Below are 16,073 nucleotides of genomic sequence, written 5' to 3'. Positions count from 1 at the left end.
CTATTTATCTCTTCTTTATCTCTAATTCTTTTTAATATTTATCTCTTCTCTTCTTTCTCTCTCTACAATGTCATCATCGTTTCTTTAGATAGATCATGTCCTCCGTTTTGCATAGCCGAAGTTAGTGTTTGATTACTCTCCCTAAAAAACGATGATGAGATTATAAAGAGAAAGAAGAGATAAATATTAAAAAAAATTAAAGAGAGAAAGAATATATATACATAAAAAGAATTAGAGATGAAAGGATAAACATAAAAAAAAGGTTTACAGTATTTTAAGTATTCGTATAACATGGGTTAGTATTTTCGATACTTCAAATGCCGTATAAGGGCTAGTGTAAGTTTACCGTATAAAATTCCTTAAGTATTACAGTACTTAAAGTACCATATAACATGTACTAACTATTATGGTAATACGACTACCATGAAGGTCATTTTGATAAAAAAAACCAAAAATGAGGAAAAATAGTATAGATGAGATAAACAAAAATCTAGAATTTTTTCCAATTAAGCTCAAAATAAGGTATATTTACAATAATTTCCCTTTTTTTTTTTTTGCAAGGAAAAGTTATATGCTCCTTTCCATGGCCTACCTGCCCCATTCAAAGAAAATCTAGAGATGGTGACCAATATGAATTTTGATGAAGAACCAAGATATTCTGAACTAAATTTCACATTTCTATTGCATTATTGCCTCAAAGGTGAAATGAACCTACTTAGTATTCCATTCCTGGATCAGGGTCCCATGAAGTTGCATTATAAGAAAATGGTTGCCTGACTAAACTGTTTCAAACTCACCTGCATAGTAACAAGATGATATGTAGAAAGATGTTCACCAACCATGGGCTAGGGCTTAGGTGTGGTCCCCCAACCTAGAAAGAACCTTCTTTTATTTTACCAAATCACTTGGGTTTCAAGTTTTAATAGAAGGCTTCAACCCCTCGTCCAGAAAACCCCTATGATGATGACTTGAAAAATGTATTTCTAATACTAATTATGAAATTCAAATCTTCAAAAATAGTGAAGATCGAGCAAATCTAATATTTGAAAATATTGAAAACAGGTTAAGTCCAAATAATGTGTTGTATGGTACATTATTTTTAAATTGTCATTCTTTTGTTTTTATTTTTTTCATACCCATACATCTTGGTGTCGAGATAATCGACTGGAGGAACCTTTCCAACATGGGAACAACCCTTTTTGGTGGTTTTTGCACCTTACTTTTAGTATAAGGTTGATGCCTCATAAAACTTTTTCCCTTAACAAATATAAGAAAACACTAACAAAATTACTTTGAAATAGGTTTGATTTTAAACTCCCCTACCTAGCAGAATGTAGAGCTAAAGGTTGCTTACAAACCTATTGTGAATGAGATATAAATAGTGATTAAAAAATTGGCTGAATAAGAATGGCTCGAGTAGGCTTAAATTTGAGACTACTGCGATTTTGGAGGGAGCCGGCCAAATATTGCCCAAGTCTCCTGAGCCTAGAGTCCGTGTTGTTATATTCCCAGAAAATGGACCGAGTCTCACATTCGAGTCGGGCATGGGGCGTCGTGGTTCGATCAAGAGTCCGCATTTTTAAACTTGAGCTACATCCAGCAGGGCGAGAGGAAGTTCGGCTCCCTAGCCTCCAAAAACATTCAAGTTCAATGTCTATAGAGAGAGAGAGAGGCAAGTAAGCAAAATGAGTGCCATTCTCACAGTCTCACTCAGTGTTCGAGTGAACGACTCGAGCCAAGTACTTGACCTATGCCCCAGCCGAGTACTTGGCCCAAGTCCAAGTAATTTGGCCTGAGTTGTGACAAGTACTGTAGCAGTGAAAAAGTATTAAAAAATTAAAAAATCCAAAACAACAAGAAATATATGTTTAAAGTAAGGGTGCAGTTGGCATACAGACACCTCCGTAGGTGTAGAGGTACGGTGTCCTTCAACTTTTAGGTACAGTGTCTTTCAAATTTTATCATGGTATATAATTTTGATGTAAAATGTCATTAAGATTATCTCAAAATCTATTTTTATATCTAATTATAAAATTTTAAATTTAAAAAATAGTTAAATCAAATAGATCTATAAATATATGAAAATCTTGAAAATGGACGGTGTAGATAGTATGTTGTAAAATATCCTATTTTTAAGACTTAAAATCTTTTTATTTTTCATAGTCATACATCTCGATGTCAAGATAATCAATCAAAGGTTTTTTCAACATTAAAACTACTTTTTCCGATGGATTTTTAAAAGGCATCCGTAGTCCTACATCCTTATATAAACTTTTTCCTTAAAGTAAACATTAAACAAAGGTTAAAAAAGATTAGACAAATATATTTTAAAAATCAGTTTGCTAGGGAAGCACTTGTGCAATAATCTCAAAATGATCGGAAAAACATAAAAACAAGTATTCATGAATGAATACTTTCCAATCTTTGCCAAAATTATGTAACACAAATAAATAAAAATATATACAATGAGACCATTTACTTCTGATAAAAAAAAGTTTGTCATTATATTGGTAGATTTAAAATTGAAGGGTCGATGATATGTCATAGTTTTCCAACCAAAATTTTTTTTAAATTTGTGACACTTTCATTTATTGGATTTCACATCTAAAAGCTAAAACTGACTTGACTTTTTTGTATTAAAAATAAATAGTCTCATAGTATACACTCCTCTAAATAGATACTTTCCGATACTTGTCAAAATCATAAAAAACATAAATATACATGTTACAAACAGATTTTTTTTTTTCTTTTTTTTTTTTTTTAAAGATCCCAAAGTTGGACCCCCTACTCAGGAGAACTGGGCTTGGGCAGTTTGACTTGGTCGGGTCTGAGCCGATTTTTCAAACTCTGGTCACACTAGACATGCATACATCTTAGTCTTAAGTAACTATGTGCTCTTCAGACAGGTTCACCAATCATTGAATCTACAAACAAATATCATTCAATAATTATGAAATGATCGTCTTCATATTTGATACATACAGCATATGGTTTAATTGTCCATTCAACGTAAACAAAGGCTTGCTGACATTATTCTCAAAATGCATAGCTTATGACAAGGTAGTATATGGATACTTGGGCAGCTGTGCGTGGAAGATCAAGAAGTCAATTTACATAATACACCTTAAATAAGATAAAATGAAGCAGAAAAAAATTACATAAAAGAAAAAGAAAAATAACGAAAGATACCTATCATACCCCTAACCCTAGTCCACCAATGACCAGTAATCCTACCGCCAATGATTACAAACCCAGTGCAAAATCACAAACAAGTTGGCAACAATTTATTCTTCCCAGAAAGCTACAATGCACAAATTCCTGCAATAGTCGGCATATCAGGGTCTAACACATTTTAAAACCATGTAAAATCACAAAAAAGAAAAAAAAACTAATGCAGTTGCCTTCTTCATAGCCATATCCGAGTATCGGCAATTTTGCTGGTACCACTTCACATTGAGATCAGGTGTGTGAAAGTGGATACTACCTGCTTTTTCTAATTTTGGGTAAGCAAGGATTCGAACCTTGGAGATTTTGCCGAGGCCATCAACACCTTAAATGCCATGACAAGAGCCCAAACCCCATAAGATGCTCCTCTTCATAACAAACTATCAGTTCGAGCTGGCAAGCGCCTAAAGAAGTTGAGAGGAGCAGATGGAAGCCTGTGTCTAAACCTCGGGTGCCTCATATGGTAGAATCCATAAAACACGACCACTGCCTGCAGTGGTGTAACATAAAGAACCACAGCAGAAATAAAGCAAAAGGCCACAAAGATAGCGGTGGCCCTAGAGTCTCTCCAGCTGAGCAATCCCTGGAGCCTCTCCCCTTGTGTGGCCACATCCCCAACCACCGCCTGTATCCGCCCGGCGACACTCCGTAGCCTGTCATATCGCATGCGCACTATGTCAGCATGCCGAGATGTGGGGAATGAGTCAAACTCCTCGTCGAGCTCGTCTGGGTGTACAGCCTCAGCGTACGAGAGTCGCGTGTCCATGTGGGGTGGGTACCTGGGTCGATACCTAACGTCCAATGAAATAAGAATGGGTTAGTTAGCTTGGTTTCTTTCAATAAACTTCAAGTTCCATGAAATGGAAGCTTCCTTTATCTTTGCAAAGTTTATGGTTCGAATGTGTGATCTCTCTCATACATGCTAGATGTCTTACCACTACACCAAGGTTCAAAATCTTTTATAAATAGTGCTTAAAAAATGGGAACCAATGACCAAATCAGTCACTTGAAAAACTCAGTCCGATAGCCAGTTCCAACTCAGAGAGCCCAATCGGGGCATTCCTGTTCAAATTGATGCAAAAAATAAAACGTGATATCTTTTTTGGAATAAGTTTAGGTTTATCATGTATTCTGGGTTCCTTTGTAAAAGGAGTAGAGAGAGAAGGACCTAGAAGGAAGAGGAAGCAAGTAAACCAGAAGGAAGCTGGCCTGCTAGAACTGGGAGAAGACATCATTGAAGATGAACAGGTAATAGGGTGTGCCCTGCCCCTGAGAAGCCATTGCAGACATATGAATCCCAATCCCTAGTATCAATCATTCTCTTGCTCTAGTTTATTCAAAACCCTGATTTCTCTAGGGTTTCAGAAACCTGTATAAGGCTGAAGACTCGATCTCTCCCTATCAATCAATTGCACGAGTTCTCTGTGATTCTATTGTCATTCTCTGTTATTTTTGCGTATATTTCTCCCCTTTTTTCTCACAAAGGCATTGCCAAAAGGGATCCTTTTTCTCTGAATTCTATGCCTTCAGACTTTTTGCTCTTTTAAAACCTCGATTGAGGCATTCATGGCAACTTAAGTAACGCTGCAGCTGATTGGAATCTAAGTTTTCAAAAAAAGGGAAAAACAGGAGAAAAGGGATGCAAAGTTTCAGAGTCAGCTCAGCAATTTTCAAGAAACTATTTATAATGATCCATTTCAGATTTCATTACATTGCATAATGGCAATGACCATTACAACATACACAAAACAGGCAATGGTAATGACCATTACATTGCATAATGGTAATGTTTATAAATGAATAAACCTGCCATCATATTTGTATCTAATAATTCTTCATTAAATCCTTTATAGATTACAATACTACTAACGGATATAAAAGCCATTTTATTTAAAAATAAGCCCATTATTTATTCATCAGGCGGTTTACGTGGTTTTTCCATTATTGTTATATAATTTAACAGCAGAGGCATGTGTCCGTTATGATGCCCATTTTATAACTGTTAACGAGTTTTTTAACGATGCACTACACCAAAGCCTCAAGAACATACCTGAAGTTCCATAACCCAATCAAGAACATGTACAAGAAGGCGGTTGGGAGGATGAGGTCAGGGAAGCAAACGAGGATGAGGAATAGCACGTGAAAAAGCACCGTGGTAATTGGATTCCGCCATGCACAAATATTCCCGAGCCATTTTCCGGTAGCAAGGAGGCCAGAGAAGACAGACATGAGTCTGAAGAAGTTGGCCTTGCTCCGACGCATGCTCCATAGGTGGGAATCAACATCAGACATGTACTCGATAACCTCCTTTCTGAGGGGGGGTTCAGAGCGGCTAAGGCGAGCAGCCACAATGGCCGTAGCTTGGTACCTTAGTGAGTCTAGCTGGATAACAGAGAGCGGGCGAATGTAGTGCATCTTAGGCAAAAGCGGTTTGGAGTATAGGTACATCATGTTCAACATGGATGTACATGAGAACCTGAACGATCAAATGCTAACCGTTAATATGGGGAGAGATAAACAAGTGAGGAAAATATCACACTAATAATGTATGCTACTTGGGATAGAGTTTGTTGAAGGAGATAAAATGGATGCATGTGCATGTGTGCAAGTATGCAGATGTGCATGTGTCAGAGAGAGAAAAACCATTCACAAAATTCTACCAGCAAAAAGTCAGAGAGAGAGAAAGAGAGAGAGAGCATCTCTATACTACCACGAACTAGAAAACATTGAATGTTTGCGGTCCCCCCTAAACATCTAGAATTCGAACTATCTCCTCTAAACTTATGCAATTCAAAAACACAAAATCCAAAATAATAATATTAAAAGAAAATGAATAACAGCACCAAGAAGAATTACCTAATAGCAAGATGAAGCTCCCCCATTTTCTTTACCCCTGATGGGTGCAAGACAAGCAATGGGTATGAGTGTGTGTACACCCTCCCTGTCTCCAACGTTGATAGCCGCACTCGCACCTTCCCTATCTTCAAATCCTTGCCCAAACTTGCTGCCTTCTCTCCCGCTTTCTCCCCAGCCTTCTCTGAACCATGTGCAAGCTGCCCATTATCGAACATTCCAATGGTCAACACAGTGCAAGGGTCATATACCTCCCATGTGTATTGCTCATTCCACTTGGGTGCCAAACTATCCACAATTGTACGAGTACGAACCCACTTTTGCCCATACTTAGCCACGCAAAATGCATCACAAGTGCCTCGAGTTTCCCTAGATTTCATTGGGTTTAGGCCTTGAGCACTTAAAATCCCAAGTTCTAATACCCCAATTGATGGCTTCCAAAGCTGTTTAGCAGTTGCCCTTAGATCACTACTATAATGAGTCGACTCATCCAACACATGGTATCCACCATCTAAGCAAACCCTTACATGGAGTCGGCTCGAGAACTTCTCCTTTTTAATTGCCTCTTTAACTGCATCCCCATCGATCAAGATGGCATCCTTAGGCTTCTCTAGGTAGAGCCAGCGAGAGTGGATGAGCCGATCGTCGGCTCTACGCTCGACAGAGGTGAGAGAGAGATCAGCTCGACACAAGACTTCATCCTTGTTGGGGCCAGCTCGGTCTTCTACAGTGAATATGAGTGGTTCCTCAAATGGCTCAGCAGCTACAAACAGGAGGTCCTCGTTCCAAACTGGGCTTAAGGTTCGGCTTTGGACTGGCTTGGTCTTGAGGAATTGAGAGCCAAGCTGAACCTTCACAAAGGCATCTGGGAGCCGGGTTTTGTCTGGAATGTGCAGATCTTGGGCCTCAATCACATTCACACGCACATACCTATGATGAAAAAGATCCATGATTATCCACACCATCGGCATAATATGAAATATGACCATCATTATCCTCATCATCATCATCACTGTTTTCGGTGAAACATTATTAATTAGGAAAATCATATAATCATTAATACCATCATTCATAGTCATTATATTGTCAGGTTCCTTGATATTCGAGAAGTGAGGAATTTCATGGGGATATTACAGGAAGAACTTTTTAATAGGCATCATTGACAATTATTTTTCTACAATTAGCAGCTAGATTAGTGAAGTAGACAGTAGAAAGAGGTAGTCAAGGGAAGTGGATCACTATCCACACTTTAAACTCTCATGGTTAAAATAGATAAGGATACCGCTCATCCAAGCTCCAAAATTTAGGTGTAGGATTACATATTTCACAAGTAATGATGTAATTTATCAAAGGCAGGAAGTTTACAGTCCAAATACATTGGAAGGCATCAACAAAATTCTCCCTGATGAGAAGCTAGCTTACCCCTTTACACGCATTTTTTGTGTGACAATATCTATTGAATTATTTTTATATATATTTTGTTATATATTGATTTATTGTTGTTCATATTAAACCTATCATGGATACAGATTCATACATACCAGAGTCTGGGTGCAACGTACACCTTTGACCGAATGCTATTGACATTATCAGTCTTCAAAGTAGCTGCATCTGAGTGCCACGCTTCTGAAAAGGCCTCATCGGCTTGGGTCCCAAGCCAAACAGCAAGCATAAGCTCACCCTTTATCTTCTCTCCCTTCTTGTCTTCAAGGCGATACCATTCAGGGGCAAGGGGGCTATCGGGGGGCACACGTGTTGGGACCTCATTAAGGTCAAACCTCACACAACCCATTATATCATCCTTTACCAAATCCTTGTCCTTCACCACCACTTCAACCACTGATGCTTGCAACCGCTCTCTTGAGAAGGCAAAGACCTGTGTATCAAGGCCCAAAAACTATAAGGCCATGATATTTCTCGATTGAGGGTTATTGTTTAGACAACAAAAGTATTATTCAAATTTATAGGTTGGTAGGTCCACTCTTTCTCTCAATACATGTTAACTTAAAAACTTAATAAATTTTGGATTTGGATGTAAATTTGTTGAATTTAATGTTTTCCTAGCTAATAAACATTGCAGAATCTTTTGGGAATGTTTCCATAGGTGGATAGACAATGACACAAACCCCAGATAAGAATACTGAAAACCATTAAAGCAAATAACCTTCAGCAGAGAGAAAGATTTCCTTAACCTTGTTGAAAAAAAGATAATACTAATAACTCTACAAATAAAAATGAAGTTTTTTAAGACTGTTATCATGGTGCTTTTTTCTCTACCCTTTAGAATGAAGAAATATAGAAAAAGAAAATCTTCAGTACATGGCTGGCTACCCTCATCACTCTTTGAAAGACTGCGGTCTCAAAGGACCCTACATATGTGTACTAAATGTTAATTTGCCTTGCAAATACACACACTCACAGACATATTGGATATATGAGAGAGAGAGAGAGAGATTACCTCATTCCAATAGGGGTTTTGCTTCTTCTCGAAGTGAGTCGTGATGCCTTTGTAATTCCCAACCTTCACCTCCACAAAAGGATCACAACCCCCAGTCATATCAGCAGAAGGGAGGTCTCGAGCCTTCACTACTCTCACAAACAAATATTGCATGCTCTCAACCAAGTCATATGTGCTTGTTGGCTTACCCCCACTAGACCCAACTTGCACCACTCTCCCCCCTACCACTCTTCCCCCTCCCAAAAACGGGCTTGTTTCTTTTAATGCATAGTCACCTGAGGTCGAAGACATAGGACCTTGATAAGCTGATTGCTGCGGCCTTACAACCAATGGCGGGGGCCTTAGGTCACTTTGTACCTCACCCTTTGTGGGTTCTGAGTGGTATTCATTTCGGTTAAGGTGATAAAATTGCCTAGTGTTCGTTGTGGTGGCAGTGGTGTTTACATTGGGATTGATATGAAGCGGTTCATTGAGATGAAGTGGATCATTTTGCTGAAGAAGATCAAACAGTGGGTCAGACAATTTTTGCGGGTCGTGCATTTGTGACATAAAGGGATCAATCAGATAGACTTTCAAGGCTACCTCTCCTTTCACACGAGATAAAACCCATCGTTTCTCGAGTTGGTAGTGTTGAACAAGGGCTTCTGAGTCTGGGACTAGCGTTGTGCAAGAGAGGCGAACATATCCAAGGAAAGACTTGGCGTGAGAGGGTTTCACATCATTGTAAACGTAAATTTCTATGTATTTGTGAGGTAGAGATACGGGATCAGTTACAGTGAATACAAACTTCTCATTCCATACAGGGTTGAGATCTTTCTCTTTGATAGTGGTGCGAAACTTTTGGCCATCAAAGTGGGCCTCGACAAAGGGGGAGGAGGATCCCTGACCATCTTTGGGCATGAGGTTGAGGGCACTTACTACCTCCACACCCAGTTTCAGGTTGCTCATGGCTGCCTAATTTCTTCTTTTATCTCTCTTTCTTTTTTTGATGAATTCTCTTTCGCTCACTTCTTGCACTTCCTTCTCTCCAATGCCCTCTTTGATCAATTTTGCAATTAATCTTGAACAGGAGAAATGTGAACTTGTATCTTTTGGGGCCCTTTTGTGCTGTACTCTCTGTCTTCTTTATTTGGTGAGCTTTATTGCTTCTCTTCCTAAATTTCCTTCTTTCTATGATGCTCTCTATTGTGATTCCTTCAATCTTAGATGGGAGAAAATTTTGACCTGCATAGATAGAAAGTAGTTTGCATTTTTTGAAGTTTTGACATGGTATCCACTCTAAGTTTCAAAATTCCAGAAATGAAGCCGGGAATTAATTTACGTTGCATCATCCAAATATATCCCATTTTCATCCAGAATTCAGAATTTCAGATTGAAATTCTGAATGAAACTCGACATTTATTTTTATTAACTGGTTCATCATATAGTAACATAAACAAAGAAAACAATTGAAGCGAAAAAAGACTTTGAAAACTGGATCAATTATATGGACCACAAGAGTACAATACATAATAAAATGAACAACAAAGTACAATGGAATACTACAAAGGAATTTCCACAAACTGGTTAAAACTTGTGAATCTGAGCTCTACACATTTTCCTCATATTTAAATGAACTAACAATAAATGTAAATACGCAGAAGCCTCGCATCTACTGGAGGCATCCCCATAACTTGTGGAAGAATAGGACAGAGATGAATAAGTAATAATGCAGACTGCCTTTCGGGAGAGGAGTATTTGTGTACGGGTGGGGTTGGGTGGGTAAGATAACTTCGGATTTCTTTGGAAACTTCGGATTTCTTTGGTTGAGCAATAGGAAGGGAGCATGAAAAACAAAGACAAAGTTGATGCATAGAGTTATCTAACACTGCAATATACGTAAAGAGTTCTAAATGACTCAAAATTTATCATAACTCACCTAACAGATTTTGGCACAATATTTACAAAATATAACACACACACACTCTCATTTTCTCACAAACAAATTTAAGCTCATAGAGGTCAGCCAGGATTGTGAGTTTTTCAGTGGTGTTCCCTATCTTTCCTTAATAAAATAGTAATAAAAAAAAGTGTGGTTAAAATAGTAATAAAAAAAAAGTGTTTTTTTAACAAAATCATGGGGCATTCTATAGAAAAAGGTTTCCTTTTCTCTCTTCAAGAAAACTGAACAGGCACAAATGAGAGTCATTTCCCTGGTTAGGGACAGACTCTTCTACTAAATTGTAGGCTTTTCCTAGCATTGTGTGTCACAGAGAGAGTCCAAATTCAAAGGTAACAGATGTACTAAAGCATAATAGATAAGCCAAAAGATATTCTACTCCCACGGGAGTATACTGTCCATTTAATCCCTTGGGCAAAACCCCACTTAGGATTAGTTTTAGGACCAAATTTTGGGGATATAACCTCAATAAAAAAACTTTCCTAATTGCACGCTCTAAGCACTTGAAAAAACCAATGCCTGAGGATTGAATAGAAACCGTCCAATTCTTAGAGCGTGAGATGTGTTAGAAAACTCAAATTTCATTTTTCTTTTTTTTTTTTGAGAATAATCATCTAGTGTTCTAAGGTGGTTACCAAAATTTCATGCTGAAAAATCCTCCCAAGTAAGTCACCTGACCGTGGGAGTAGAGGTAAACTATGCTCCCTCGAATAATGTCTCAAGATTGAATAGAAACTGTCCAATTCTTAGAGGCTGAGATATATGTGTTAGAAAACTTAAATTTCAAATTTTTTGTTTGAGAATAATCATCTAGCGTTCTACGGTGGTTACCAAAATTTCATATTGAAAAATCCTTCCAAGTAAGTCATCTGACCGTGGGAGTAGAAGTAAACTATGATCCCGAGGGAGCATAGTATGCATGCTCAATAGATAAACGGCAAAAGAAAAAAGATAAAATTGAGACGCTATGATAATTGACTGTACGATCAAAGAAGGCACAGAAACCCAGCAGTTCTGGTGTTGAAGAGAGAAAAAAGATACCATGATTTACTAATCTTTGGAACACAAAGCTAAAAATGCATATTATTTCAGAAGCAACCTAGAAACAGGTGAATCAATCGATCAAAGCAGTAATTAGAATTTTAGAACGTCAAGTGCATCTGTCTAGCTGTAAAGGTGAACATAGGACTGAAACTTAGCCCAATATCACTCCTTTCTCAGGTTGAGCAGATGCAGAAAAGACATAAAGCAATGAGATATAAGAACTTTTCCAAGAAACCCTTCTTTTTTTCAAGTATATTCAGAAGAATATTCAATATTCTAAAACAGCTGAACTTTATAAAGGTGAAGGTGGGGAGAGAGAGAGAGTATTTGAAGCTCATATTTTTAAAGGCAAAGCAATGAAATGAACTAAAACCTAGCAGGGACAACAGAGTTCCCAAGTTCAAGCCAGAAGCCATTAAATCGCAAAGCAACAAAATCAACCAAAACCTAGTAGAGAGAAAAGAGTTCCCTTCTTAAATCAAAGGATTAGGGGGTTTACTGAAAGAATTATTAGAAAGGTAGAAGAATTTAGCATCGGACGAGAATCTCTCTCATTCAAAAGGCCACTAGACAAACTAAACCAAAAAGGCTAAATCAAATAGAGACGCCATCTTCTGCTTTTGAGCCTCCTAGAAAGAGATACAACACAGGATCTACAAATTACCTCTCACTAGACGTCATATATCCTAAGCATAAACCATAAAACGATTAAAATTCTAGTGAAAACAGAAAATAACAGTATCAGAAACTTCTTTTCCCCGGTGAAAAATCAAGAAATCATCTAAATTCCGACACATACAAAGAATTCTGACTTTTAACCGTTGAAGATGACAACAATTGTACAGATCTACAAGTTTCTCAAAGATTACACAAAAACTCATCGATTTACAGAGAAACATTAAAAACAGCACATACTGAGAGATTTGACTTAGCGAAGCTCTCAAACAGCAAAAAGTTTACTCCTTTCTCTCTTGGCTCGAATAGAAATCAAACTGATTTTATAGAGGAGCCTAAGAAGAGCAGAAACTGAAAAGATTCAAGAAAATAACTGTAAAATAGCAGAACAAATTACCTCTTCATTCATCTGTTATCTAATTGCTTCAAGTTCAGTTGAAGAGATATTGCTCCAAAGGCCAAGTCTTCTGATTTCTGTAAGGGAAACAGTTTAAATACTCAAAGAAGAGTACGAGACCCAAAGTAAGCCATAAACAGAGAGGAGAAACAGTTTAAATATTCAAAGAAGACTAAGAGACCCAAAGTAAGTCATAAACAGAGCGGAGGAAAGAGTAGAGTTATTCTCGGAAGAAAGAGTAGAGTTATTCTAGTGAGAGAAGGAGAACGAACTGAGGTACTATAGCAAGACAGATATAGAGAGAGAATGAATCGAGGTTTTTAGTTAGATTGGAATTGGATAATGCTTAAATGCAAAACAGTTCAAAAACTGATACGAAAATAATAGAAAAGAGTCGCAGAGAAAGAGGAGAAGAGATTGAGCTCTTACAAAAAGAAGCACACGGTTATAGAGGCCGATCCATCCGATTTCGAGGAAACAGAGGAGCTCAAATGTTCAGAGAGAACAAAGAGTGAGAAAACGGATTGCAGAGGGAGAAACACGGTGAAGTTGAAAATTAAAAGAGGCTTAATAAAGCATGATTATGAGAGACGAGACTGTACAAACGCTCAGAGAAATAACACGGAGAGAAGAAATTGCAGAGCAACAGCAAGAGAGAGAGAGTATTTTGCGAAAAAAGAAGAGAGAGAAACATGGAGAAAAGCTGAGAGGTGTAAGCCCCGAGAAAGAATACTAGGGATGAGAGAGAGTGTCCCTCCTTAGAGTGGGCAGTTTTATAGAGAGAAATAATACTCCTGATAAGAGTGAGGGATCCTTTGGTGAAGTTTAGAGAGAGAGAGAGAGAGAGAGAGCCGTATACAACAGAAGCTCGCCCACCATCCCTTGGACGGGAGAGGGAAAAAAAATACTGATTTTAAATATTTAAATTTTGTAAAATAGAAGAAAGGTCCGAACTACCCACTATTTTTACCCCAAAGACGGTTATACCCAAGCCCATTTATTTGAAAAAGACGAAAATACCCACATATAACGAAATCTCCATGTATGATGCGTGCAGTTTCGTCCTGTTCGAAGAAGTCATTAGAAAGAAGTTAAGGGTAATTTTACCATTTTTCCGTCAATAACCACGTATTGGTCAATGACAAATGATATATGTGGTATCGGGGGCATTACCCTAATCTTGGGGGCATTACCCTAATCTAAAGATCTATTGGCCATTGCATCCCTTCATCATTACTCCTTAGACTACAAGTGCCCCCTAAAGATTCAATGCGTGCTTTATTGCCATTTCTTTCCTCTTTTATGCACGTCGCAAGTGCTTGTTTTCTTTTTTCTTTTTTTTCTTTTTTTTCTTTTTTTTTTTTTATTTATAATAACTTTTGCAACTGTTTTAAAACCCTGTCATAGTTAATCCTAGGCTCGAGGAGAGGTCGAAGATTGATATAGGTGGGCAGCCAGTATATAACTTATATCTATTTTATAGCTTACCTCATCTAATAAACGAAGCTCAGATGAGATGATTTTTACAAGTGTTTTGAAAACCAAAATTGTAAGCTAAATCAAAAAGCTCATGCAGCTTTGATTAAGCTCATCGGATAAAAAGTCAGCAAAAACAATTGATAAGTTCACCAGACGTTAGACCCAAACTACATACACACCGATTCTAACCTGACTCATTGGAATTTGCAAAACTGTAAGCAAGAAACAATTGACAAGGGCCTGGAGGCTGTCTAAGGCATCTGCTCTCAAATTGATTCGTTTATAGAAGTTAGTACGAAGGGGTTGAAGCCCCTATCTTTAGCAATTCCGAATTAATATGTTTACATGAATCGATATTATTTGCTCGAGGTTTCAAACAAACATGTGTAGGATGGTATGAGCATTTTTATGAATTAATGGCCCATCAAATTGTATAACTATACTCTCCTAGAGTAATTGTGTAAAAATTTGGATTTAATAAAGTGAAGTCCTTGGAGCAGTGACCTAGCCTCGGCTTCAACTATAGTGCACTTATCAAGTTGCACAGAGTGCCTCATCGTCTTCTACCTTAATGATCCCTTACAGTATCTCCCCGCTATTTAAACTTATATATTTATAATTGCCATCAAAGTTTAGTTTAAGAACTCATGTTTACCAGGGGACTCTCCTCAACTGCAGTGCACTTATTAAGAGGTACAGATTGCCGCATTATCGTCGATACTCATGATCCCTTACTATTTCTCCCATGCCAATTAAACCAATAAATTTACAATTGGACTACCATTATTAAAGTTTAGTTAAAGCGTTCTCGTTAATTAGGGGACTCCCAAGCTATTTTGCAAAAAAAAAAAAGAAAGAGAAATATCTTTGTGCCTTTTATTTTTTGTTTTTATATTTTAATAGACTTAAAGATTCGAAATATATCTCTTAACCTTTTACTAATTTTACTTACTTCTAACTATTTTTTTAGCCTTAACAAATATAAAAAAAACATGCTCATTCTAAATCCTTCCTCTTTGCGTGATATATTTCCTGCCAAACTTCTCTCTCTAACATTCTCCCTCTTTCACTCTCTAATGGGGGAGAGAGTGAGTGAGAGACACAGGGGGAGAGTGGGAAAATAGGTAGAGAGATATTTAAGGGAAAATCATGTGAAGAGAGAGAATTGATAGTGTTTAGAAATGATATGTTTTTTTTATATTTGTTTAGGGTAAAAAATATGTTTTAAAGAGAAGAAGTTAGCTTAAGGGGTTAAAAGATATAAAACTTCGAATTTTTATGACTTAAGATATATTTTGAAATATTTGGTCTATTGAGATATGAAACTTCAAAATAGGGGTACGGAGATGTTTTCCCAAAAAAAAGCTCTAATTATTTCCTCATCATAGATGAAATAATGCTCAACTCTAAGCTTCTACCTTGCTTCTCTTCTTCCTTTCTCCCATTCTTTTCACCCTTCTCTCCAATCTTTTCTTTCTCTCTCTCACTCTTTCTCCTCTGCTTCCTTTGCTTCTCATTTTTGTTGTGTACCTCTTTTTGTAATCCTTCATTCACTTAATGAAACCACTGTTAACATTAAAAAAAGAAAAAAATCTCACTATTTTCAGAAAAATTGTTTCATGCGGGCTAGACCGCATGACTACATATACGGTCCAAAAAATGTAAAGCATCTATCTTAAAGATGGATACAAGTAGGTGTTGCATCGTAAAAAAATAGAAACTGACAATACAAATGTTTTCTTACTAGAATTATTGTTTCTAGCTCTAAAATTTTTACTTATTTTTTCATATTCATGATCTCCATGTTAGATATTACAGGTCTTTAAAAATTAAGTCAAAAAATCTATCTCAAAAATAGATTTATTAATTGGCCCGCATTTCTACATATATGGGCCTGGCCGCGTAAAACCTTCCTTTCCAAAATTTGAGATTGGAAGTGAGAATTTTCTCATTAACCAGGTTTCTCTCTCTTCCCTTAGTGTTGGATGGTGGCAAATCTCTCC

General features: G+C 37.2%; 1 protein-coding gene across 1 annotated transcript; it reads right to left on the bottom strand.

Annotated features, from left to right (window-relative positions):
* Positions 1-2,918: 2,918 nt before the first annotated feature.
* LOC18423046 (FT-interacting protein 3) lies at positions 2,919-13,349 on the bottom strand. The gene is made up of 7 exons (XM_006827613.4): positions 13,021-13,349; positions 12,592-12,668; positions 8,537-9,760; positions 7,620-7,954; positions 6,082-7,008; positions 5,276-5,701; positions 2,919-4,016 (listed from the first exon to the last, which is right to left on the bottom strand). The coding sequence occupies exons 3-7, from the start codon at positions 9,482-9,484 to the stop codon at positions 3,596-3,598; spliced, it is 3,057 nt and encodes a 1,018-aa protein (XP_006827676.1). The 5' UTR covers positions 9,485-9,760; positions 12,592-12,668; positions 13,021-13,349; the 3' UTR covers positions 2,919-3,595.
* Positions 13,350-16,073: the final 2,724 nt, after the last annotated feature.

This window comes from Amborella trichopoda, chromosome 7 (assembly GCF_054954075.1).
Source record: "Amborella trichopoda isolate Santa Cruz 75 chromosome 7, AtrichopodaSantaCruz75HAP2 v2.0, whole genome shotgun sequence".
NCBI classification, from domain to species: Eukaryota; Viridiplantae; Streptophyta; class Magnoliopsida; order Amborellales; family Amborellaceae; genus Amborella; species Amborella trichopoda.
This window is presented reverse-complemented; position numbering and strand designations above follow the sequence as displayed.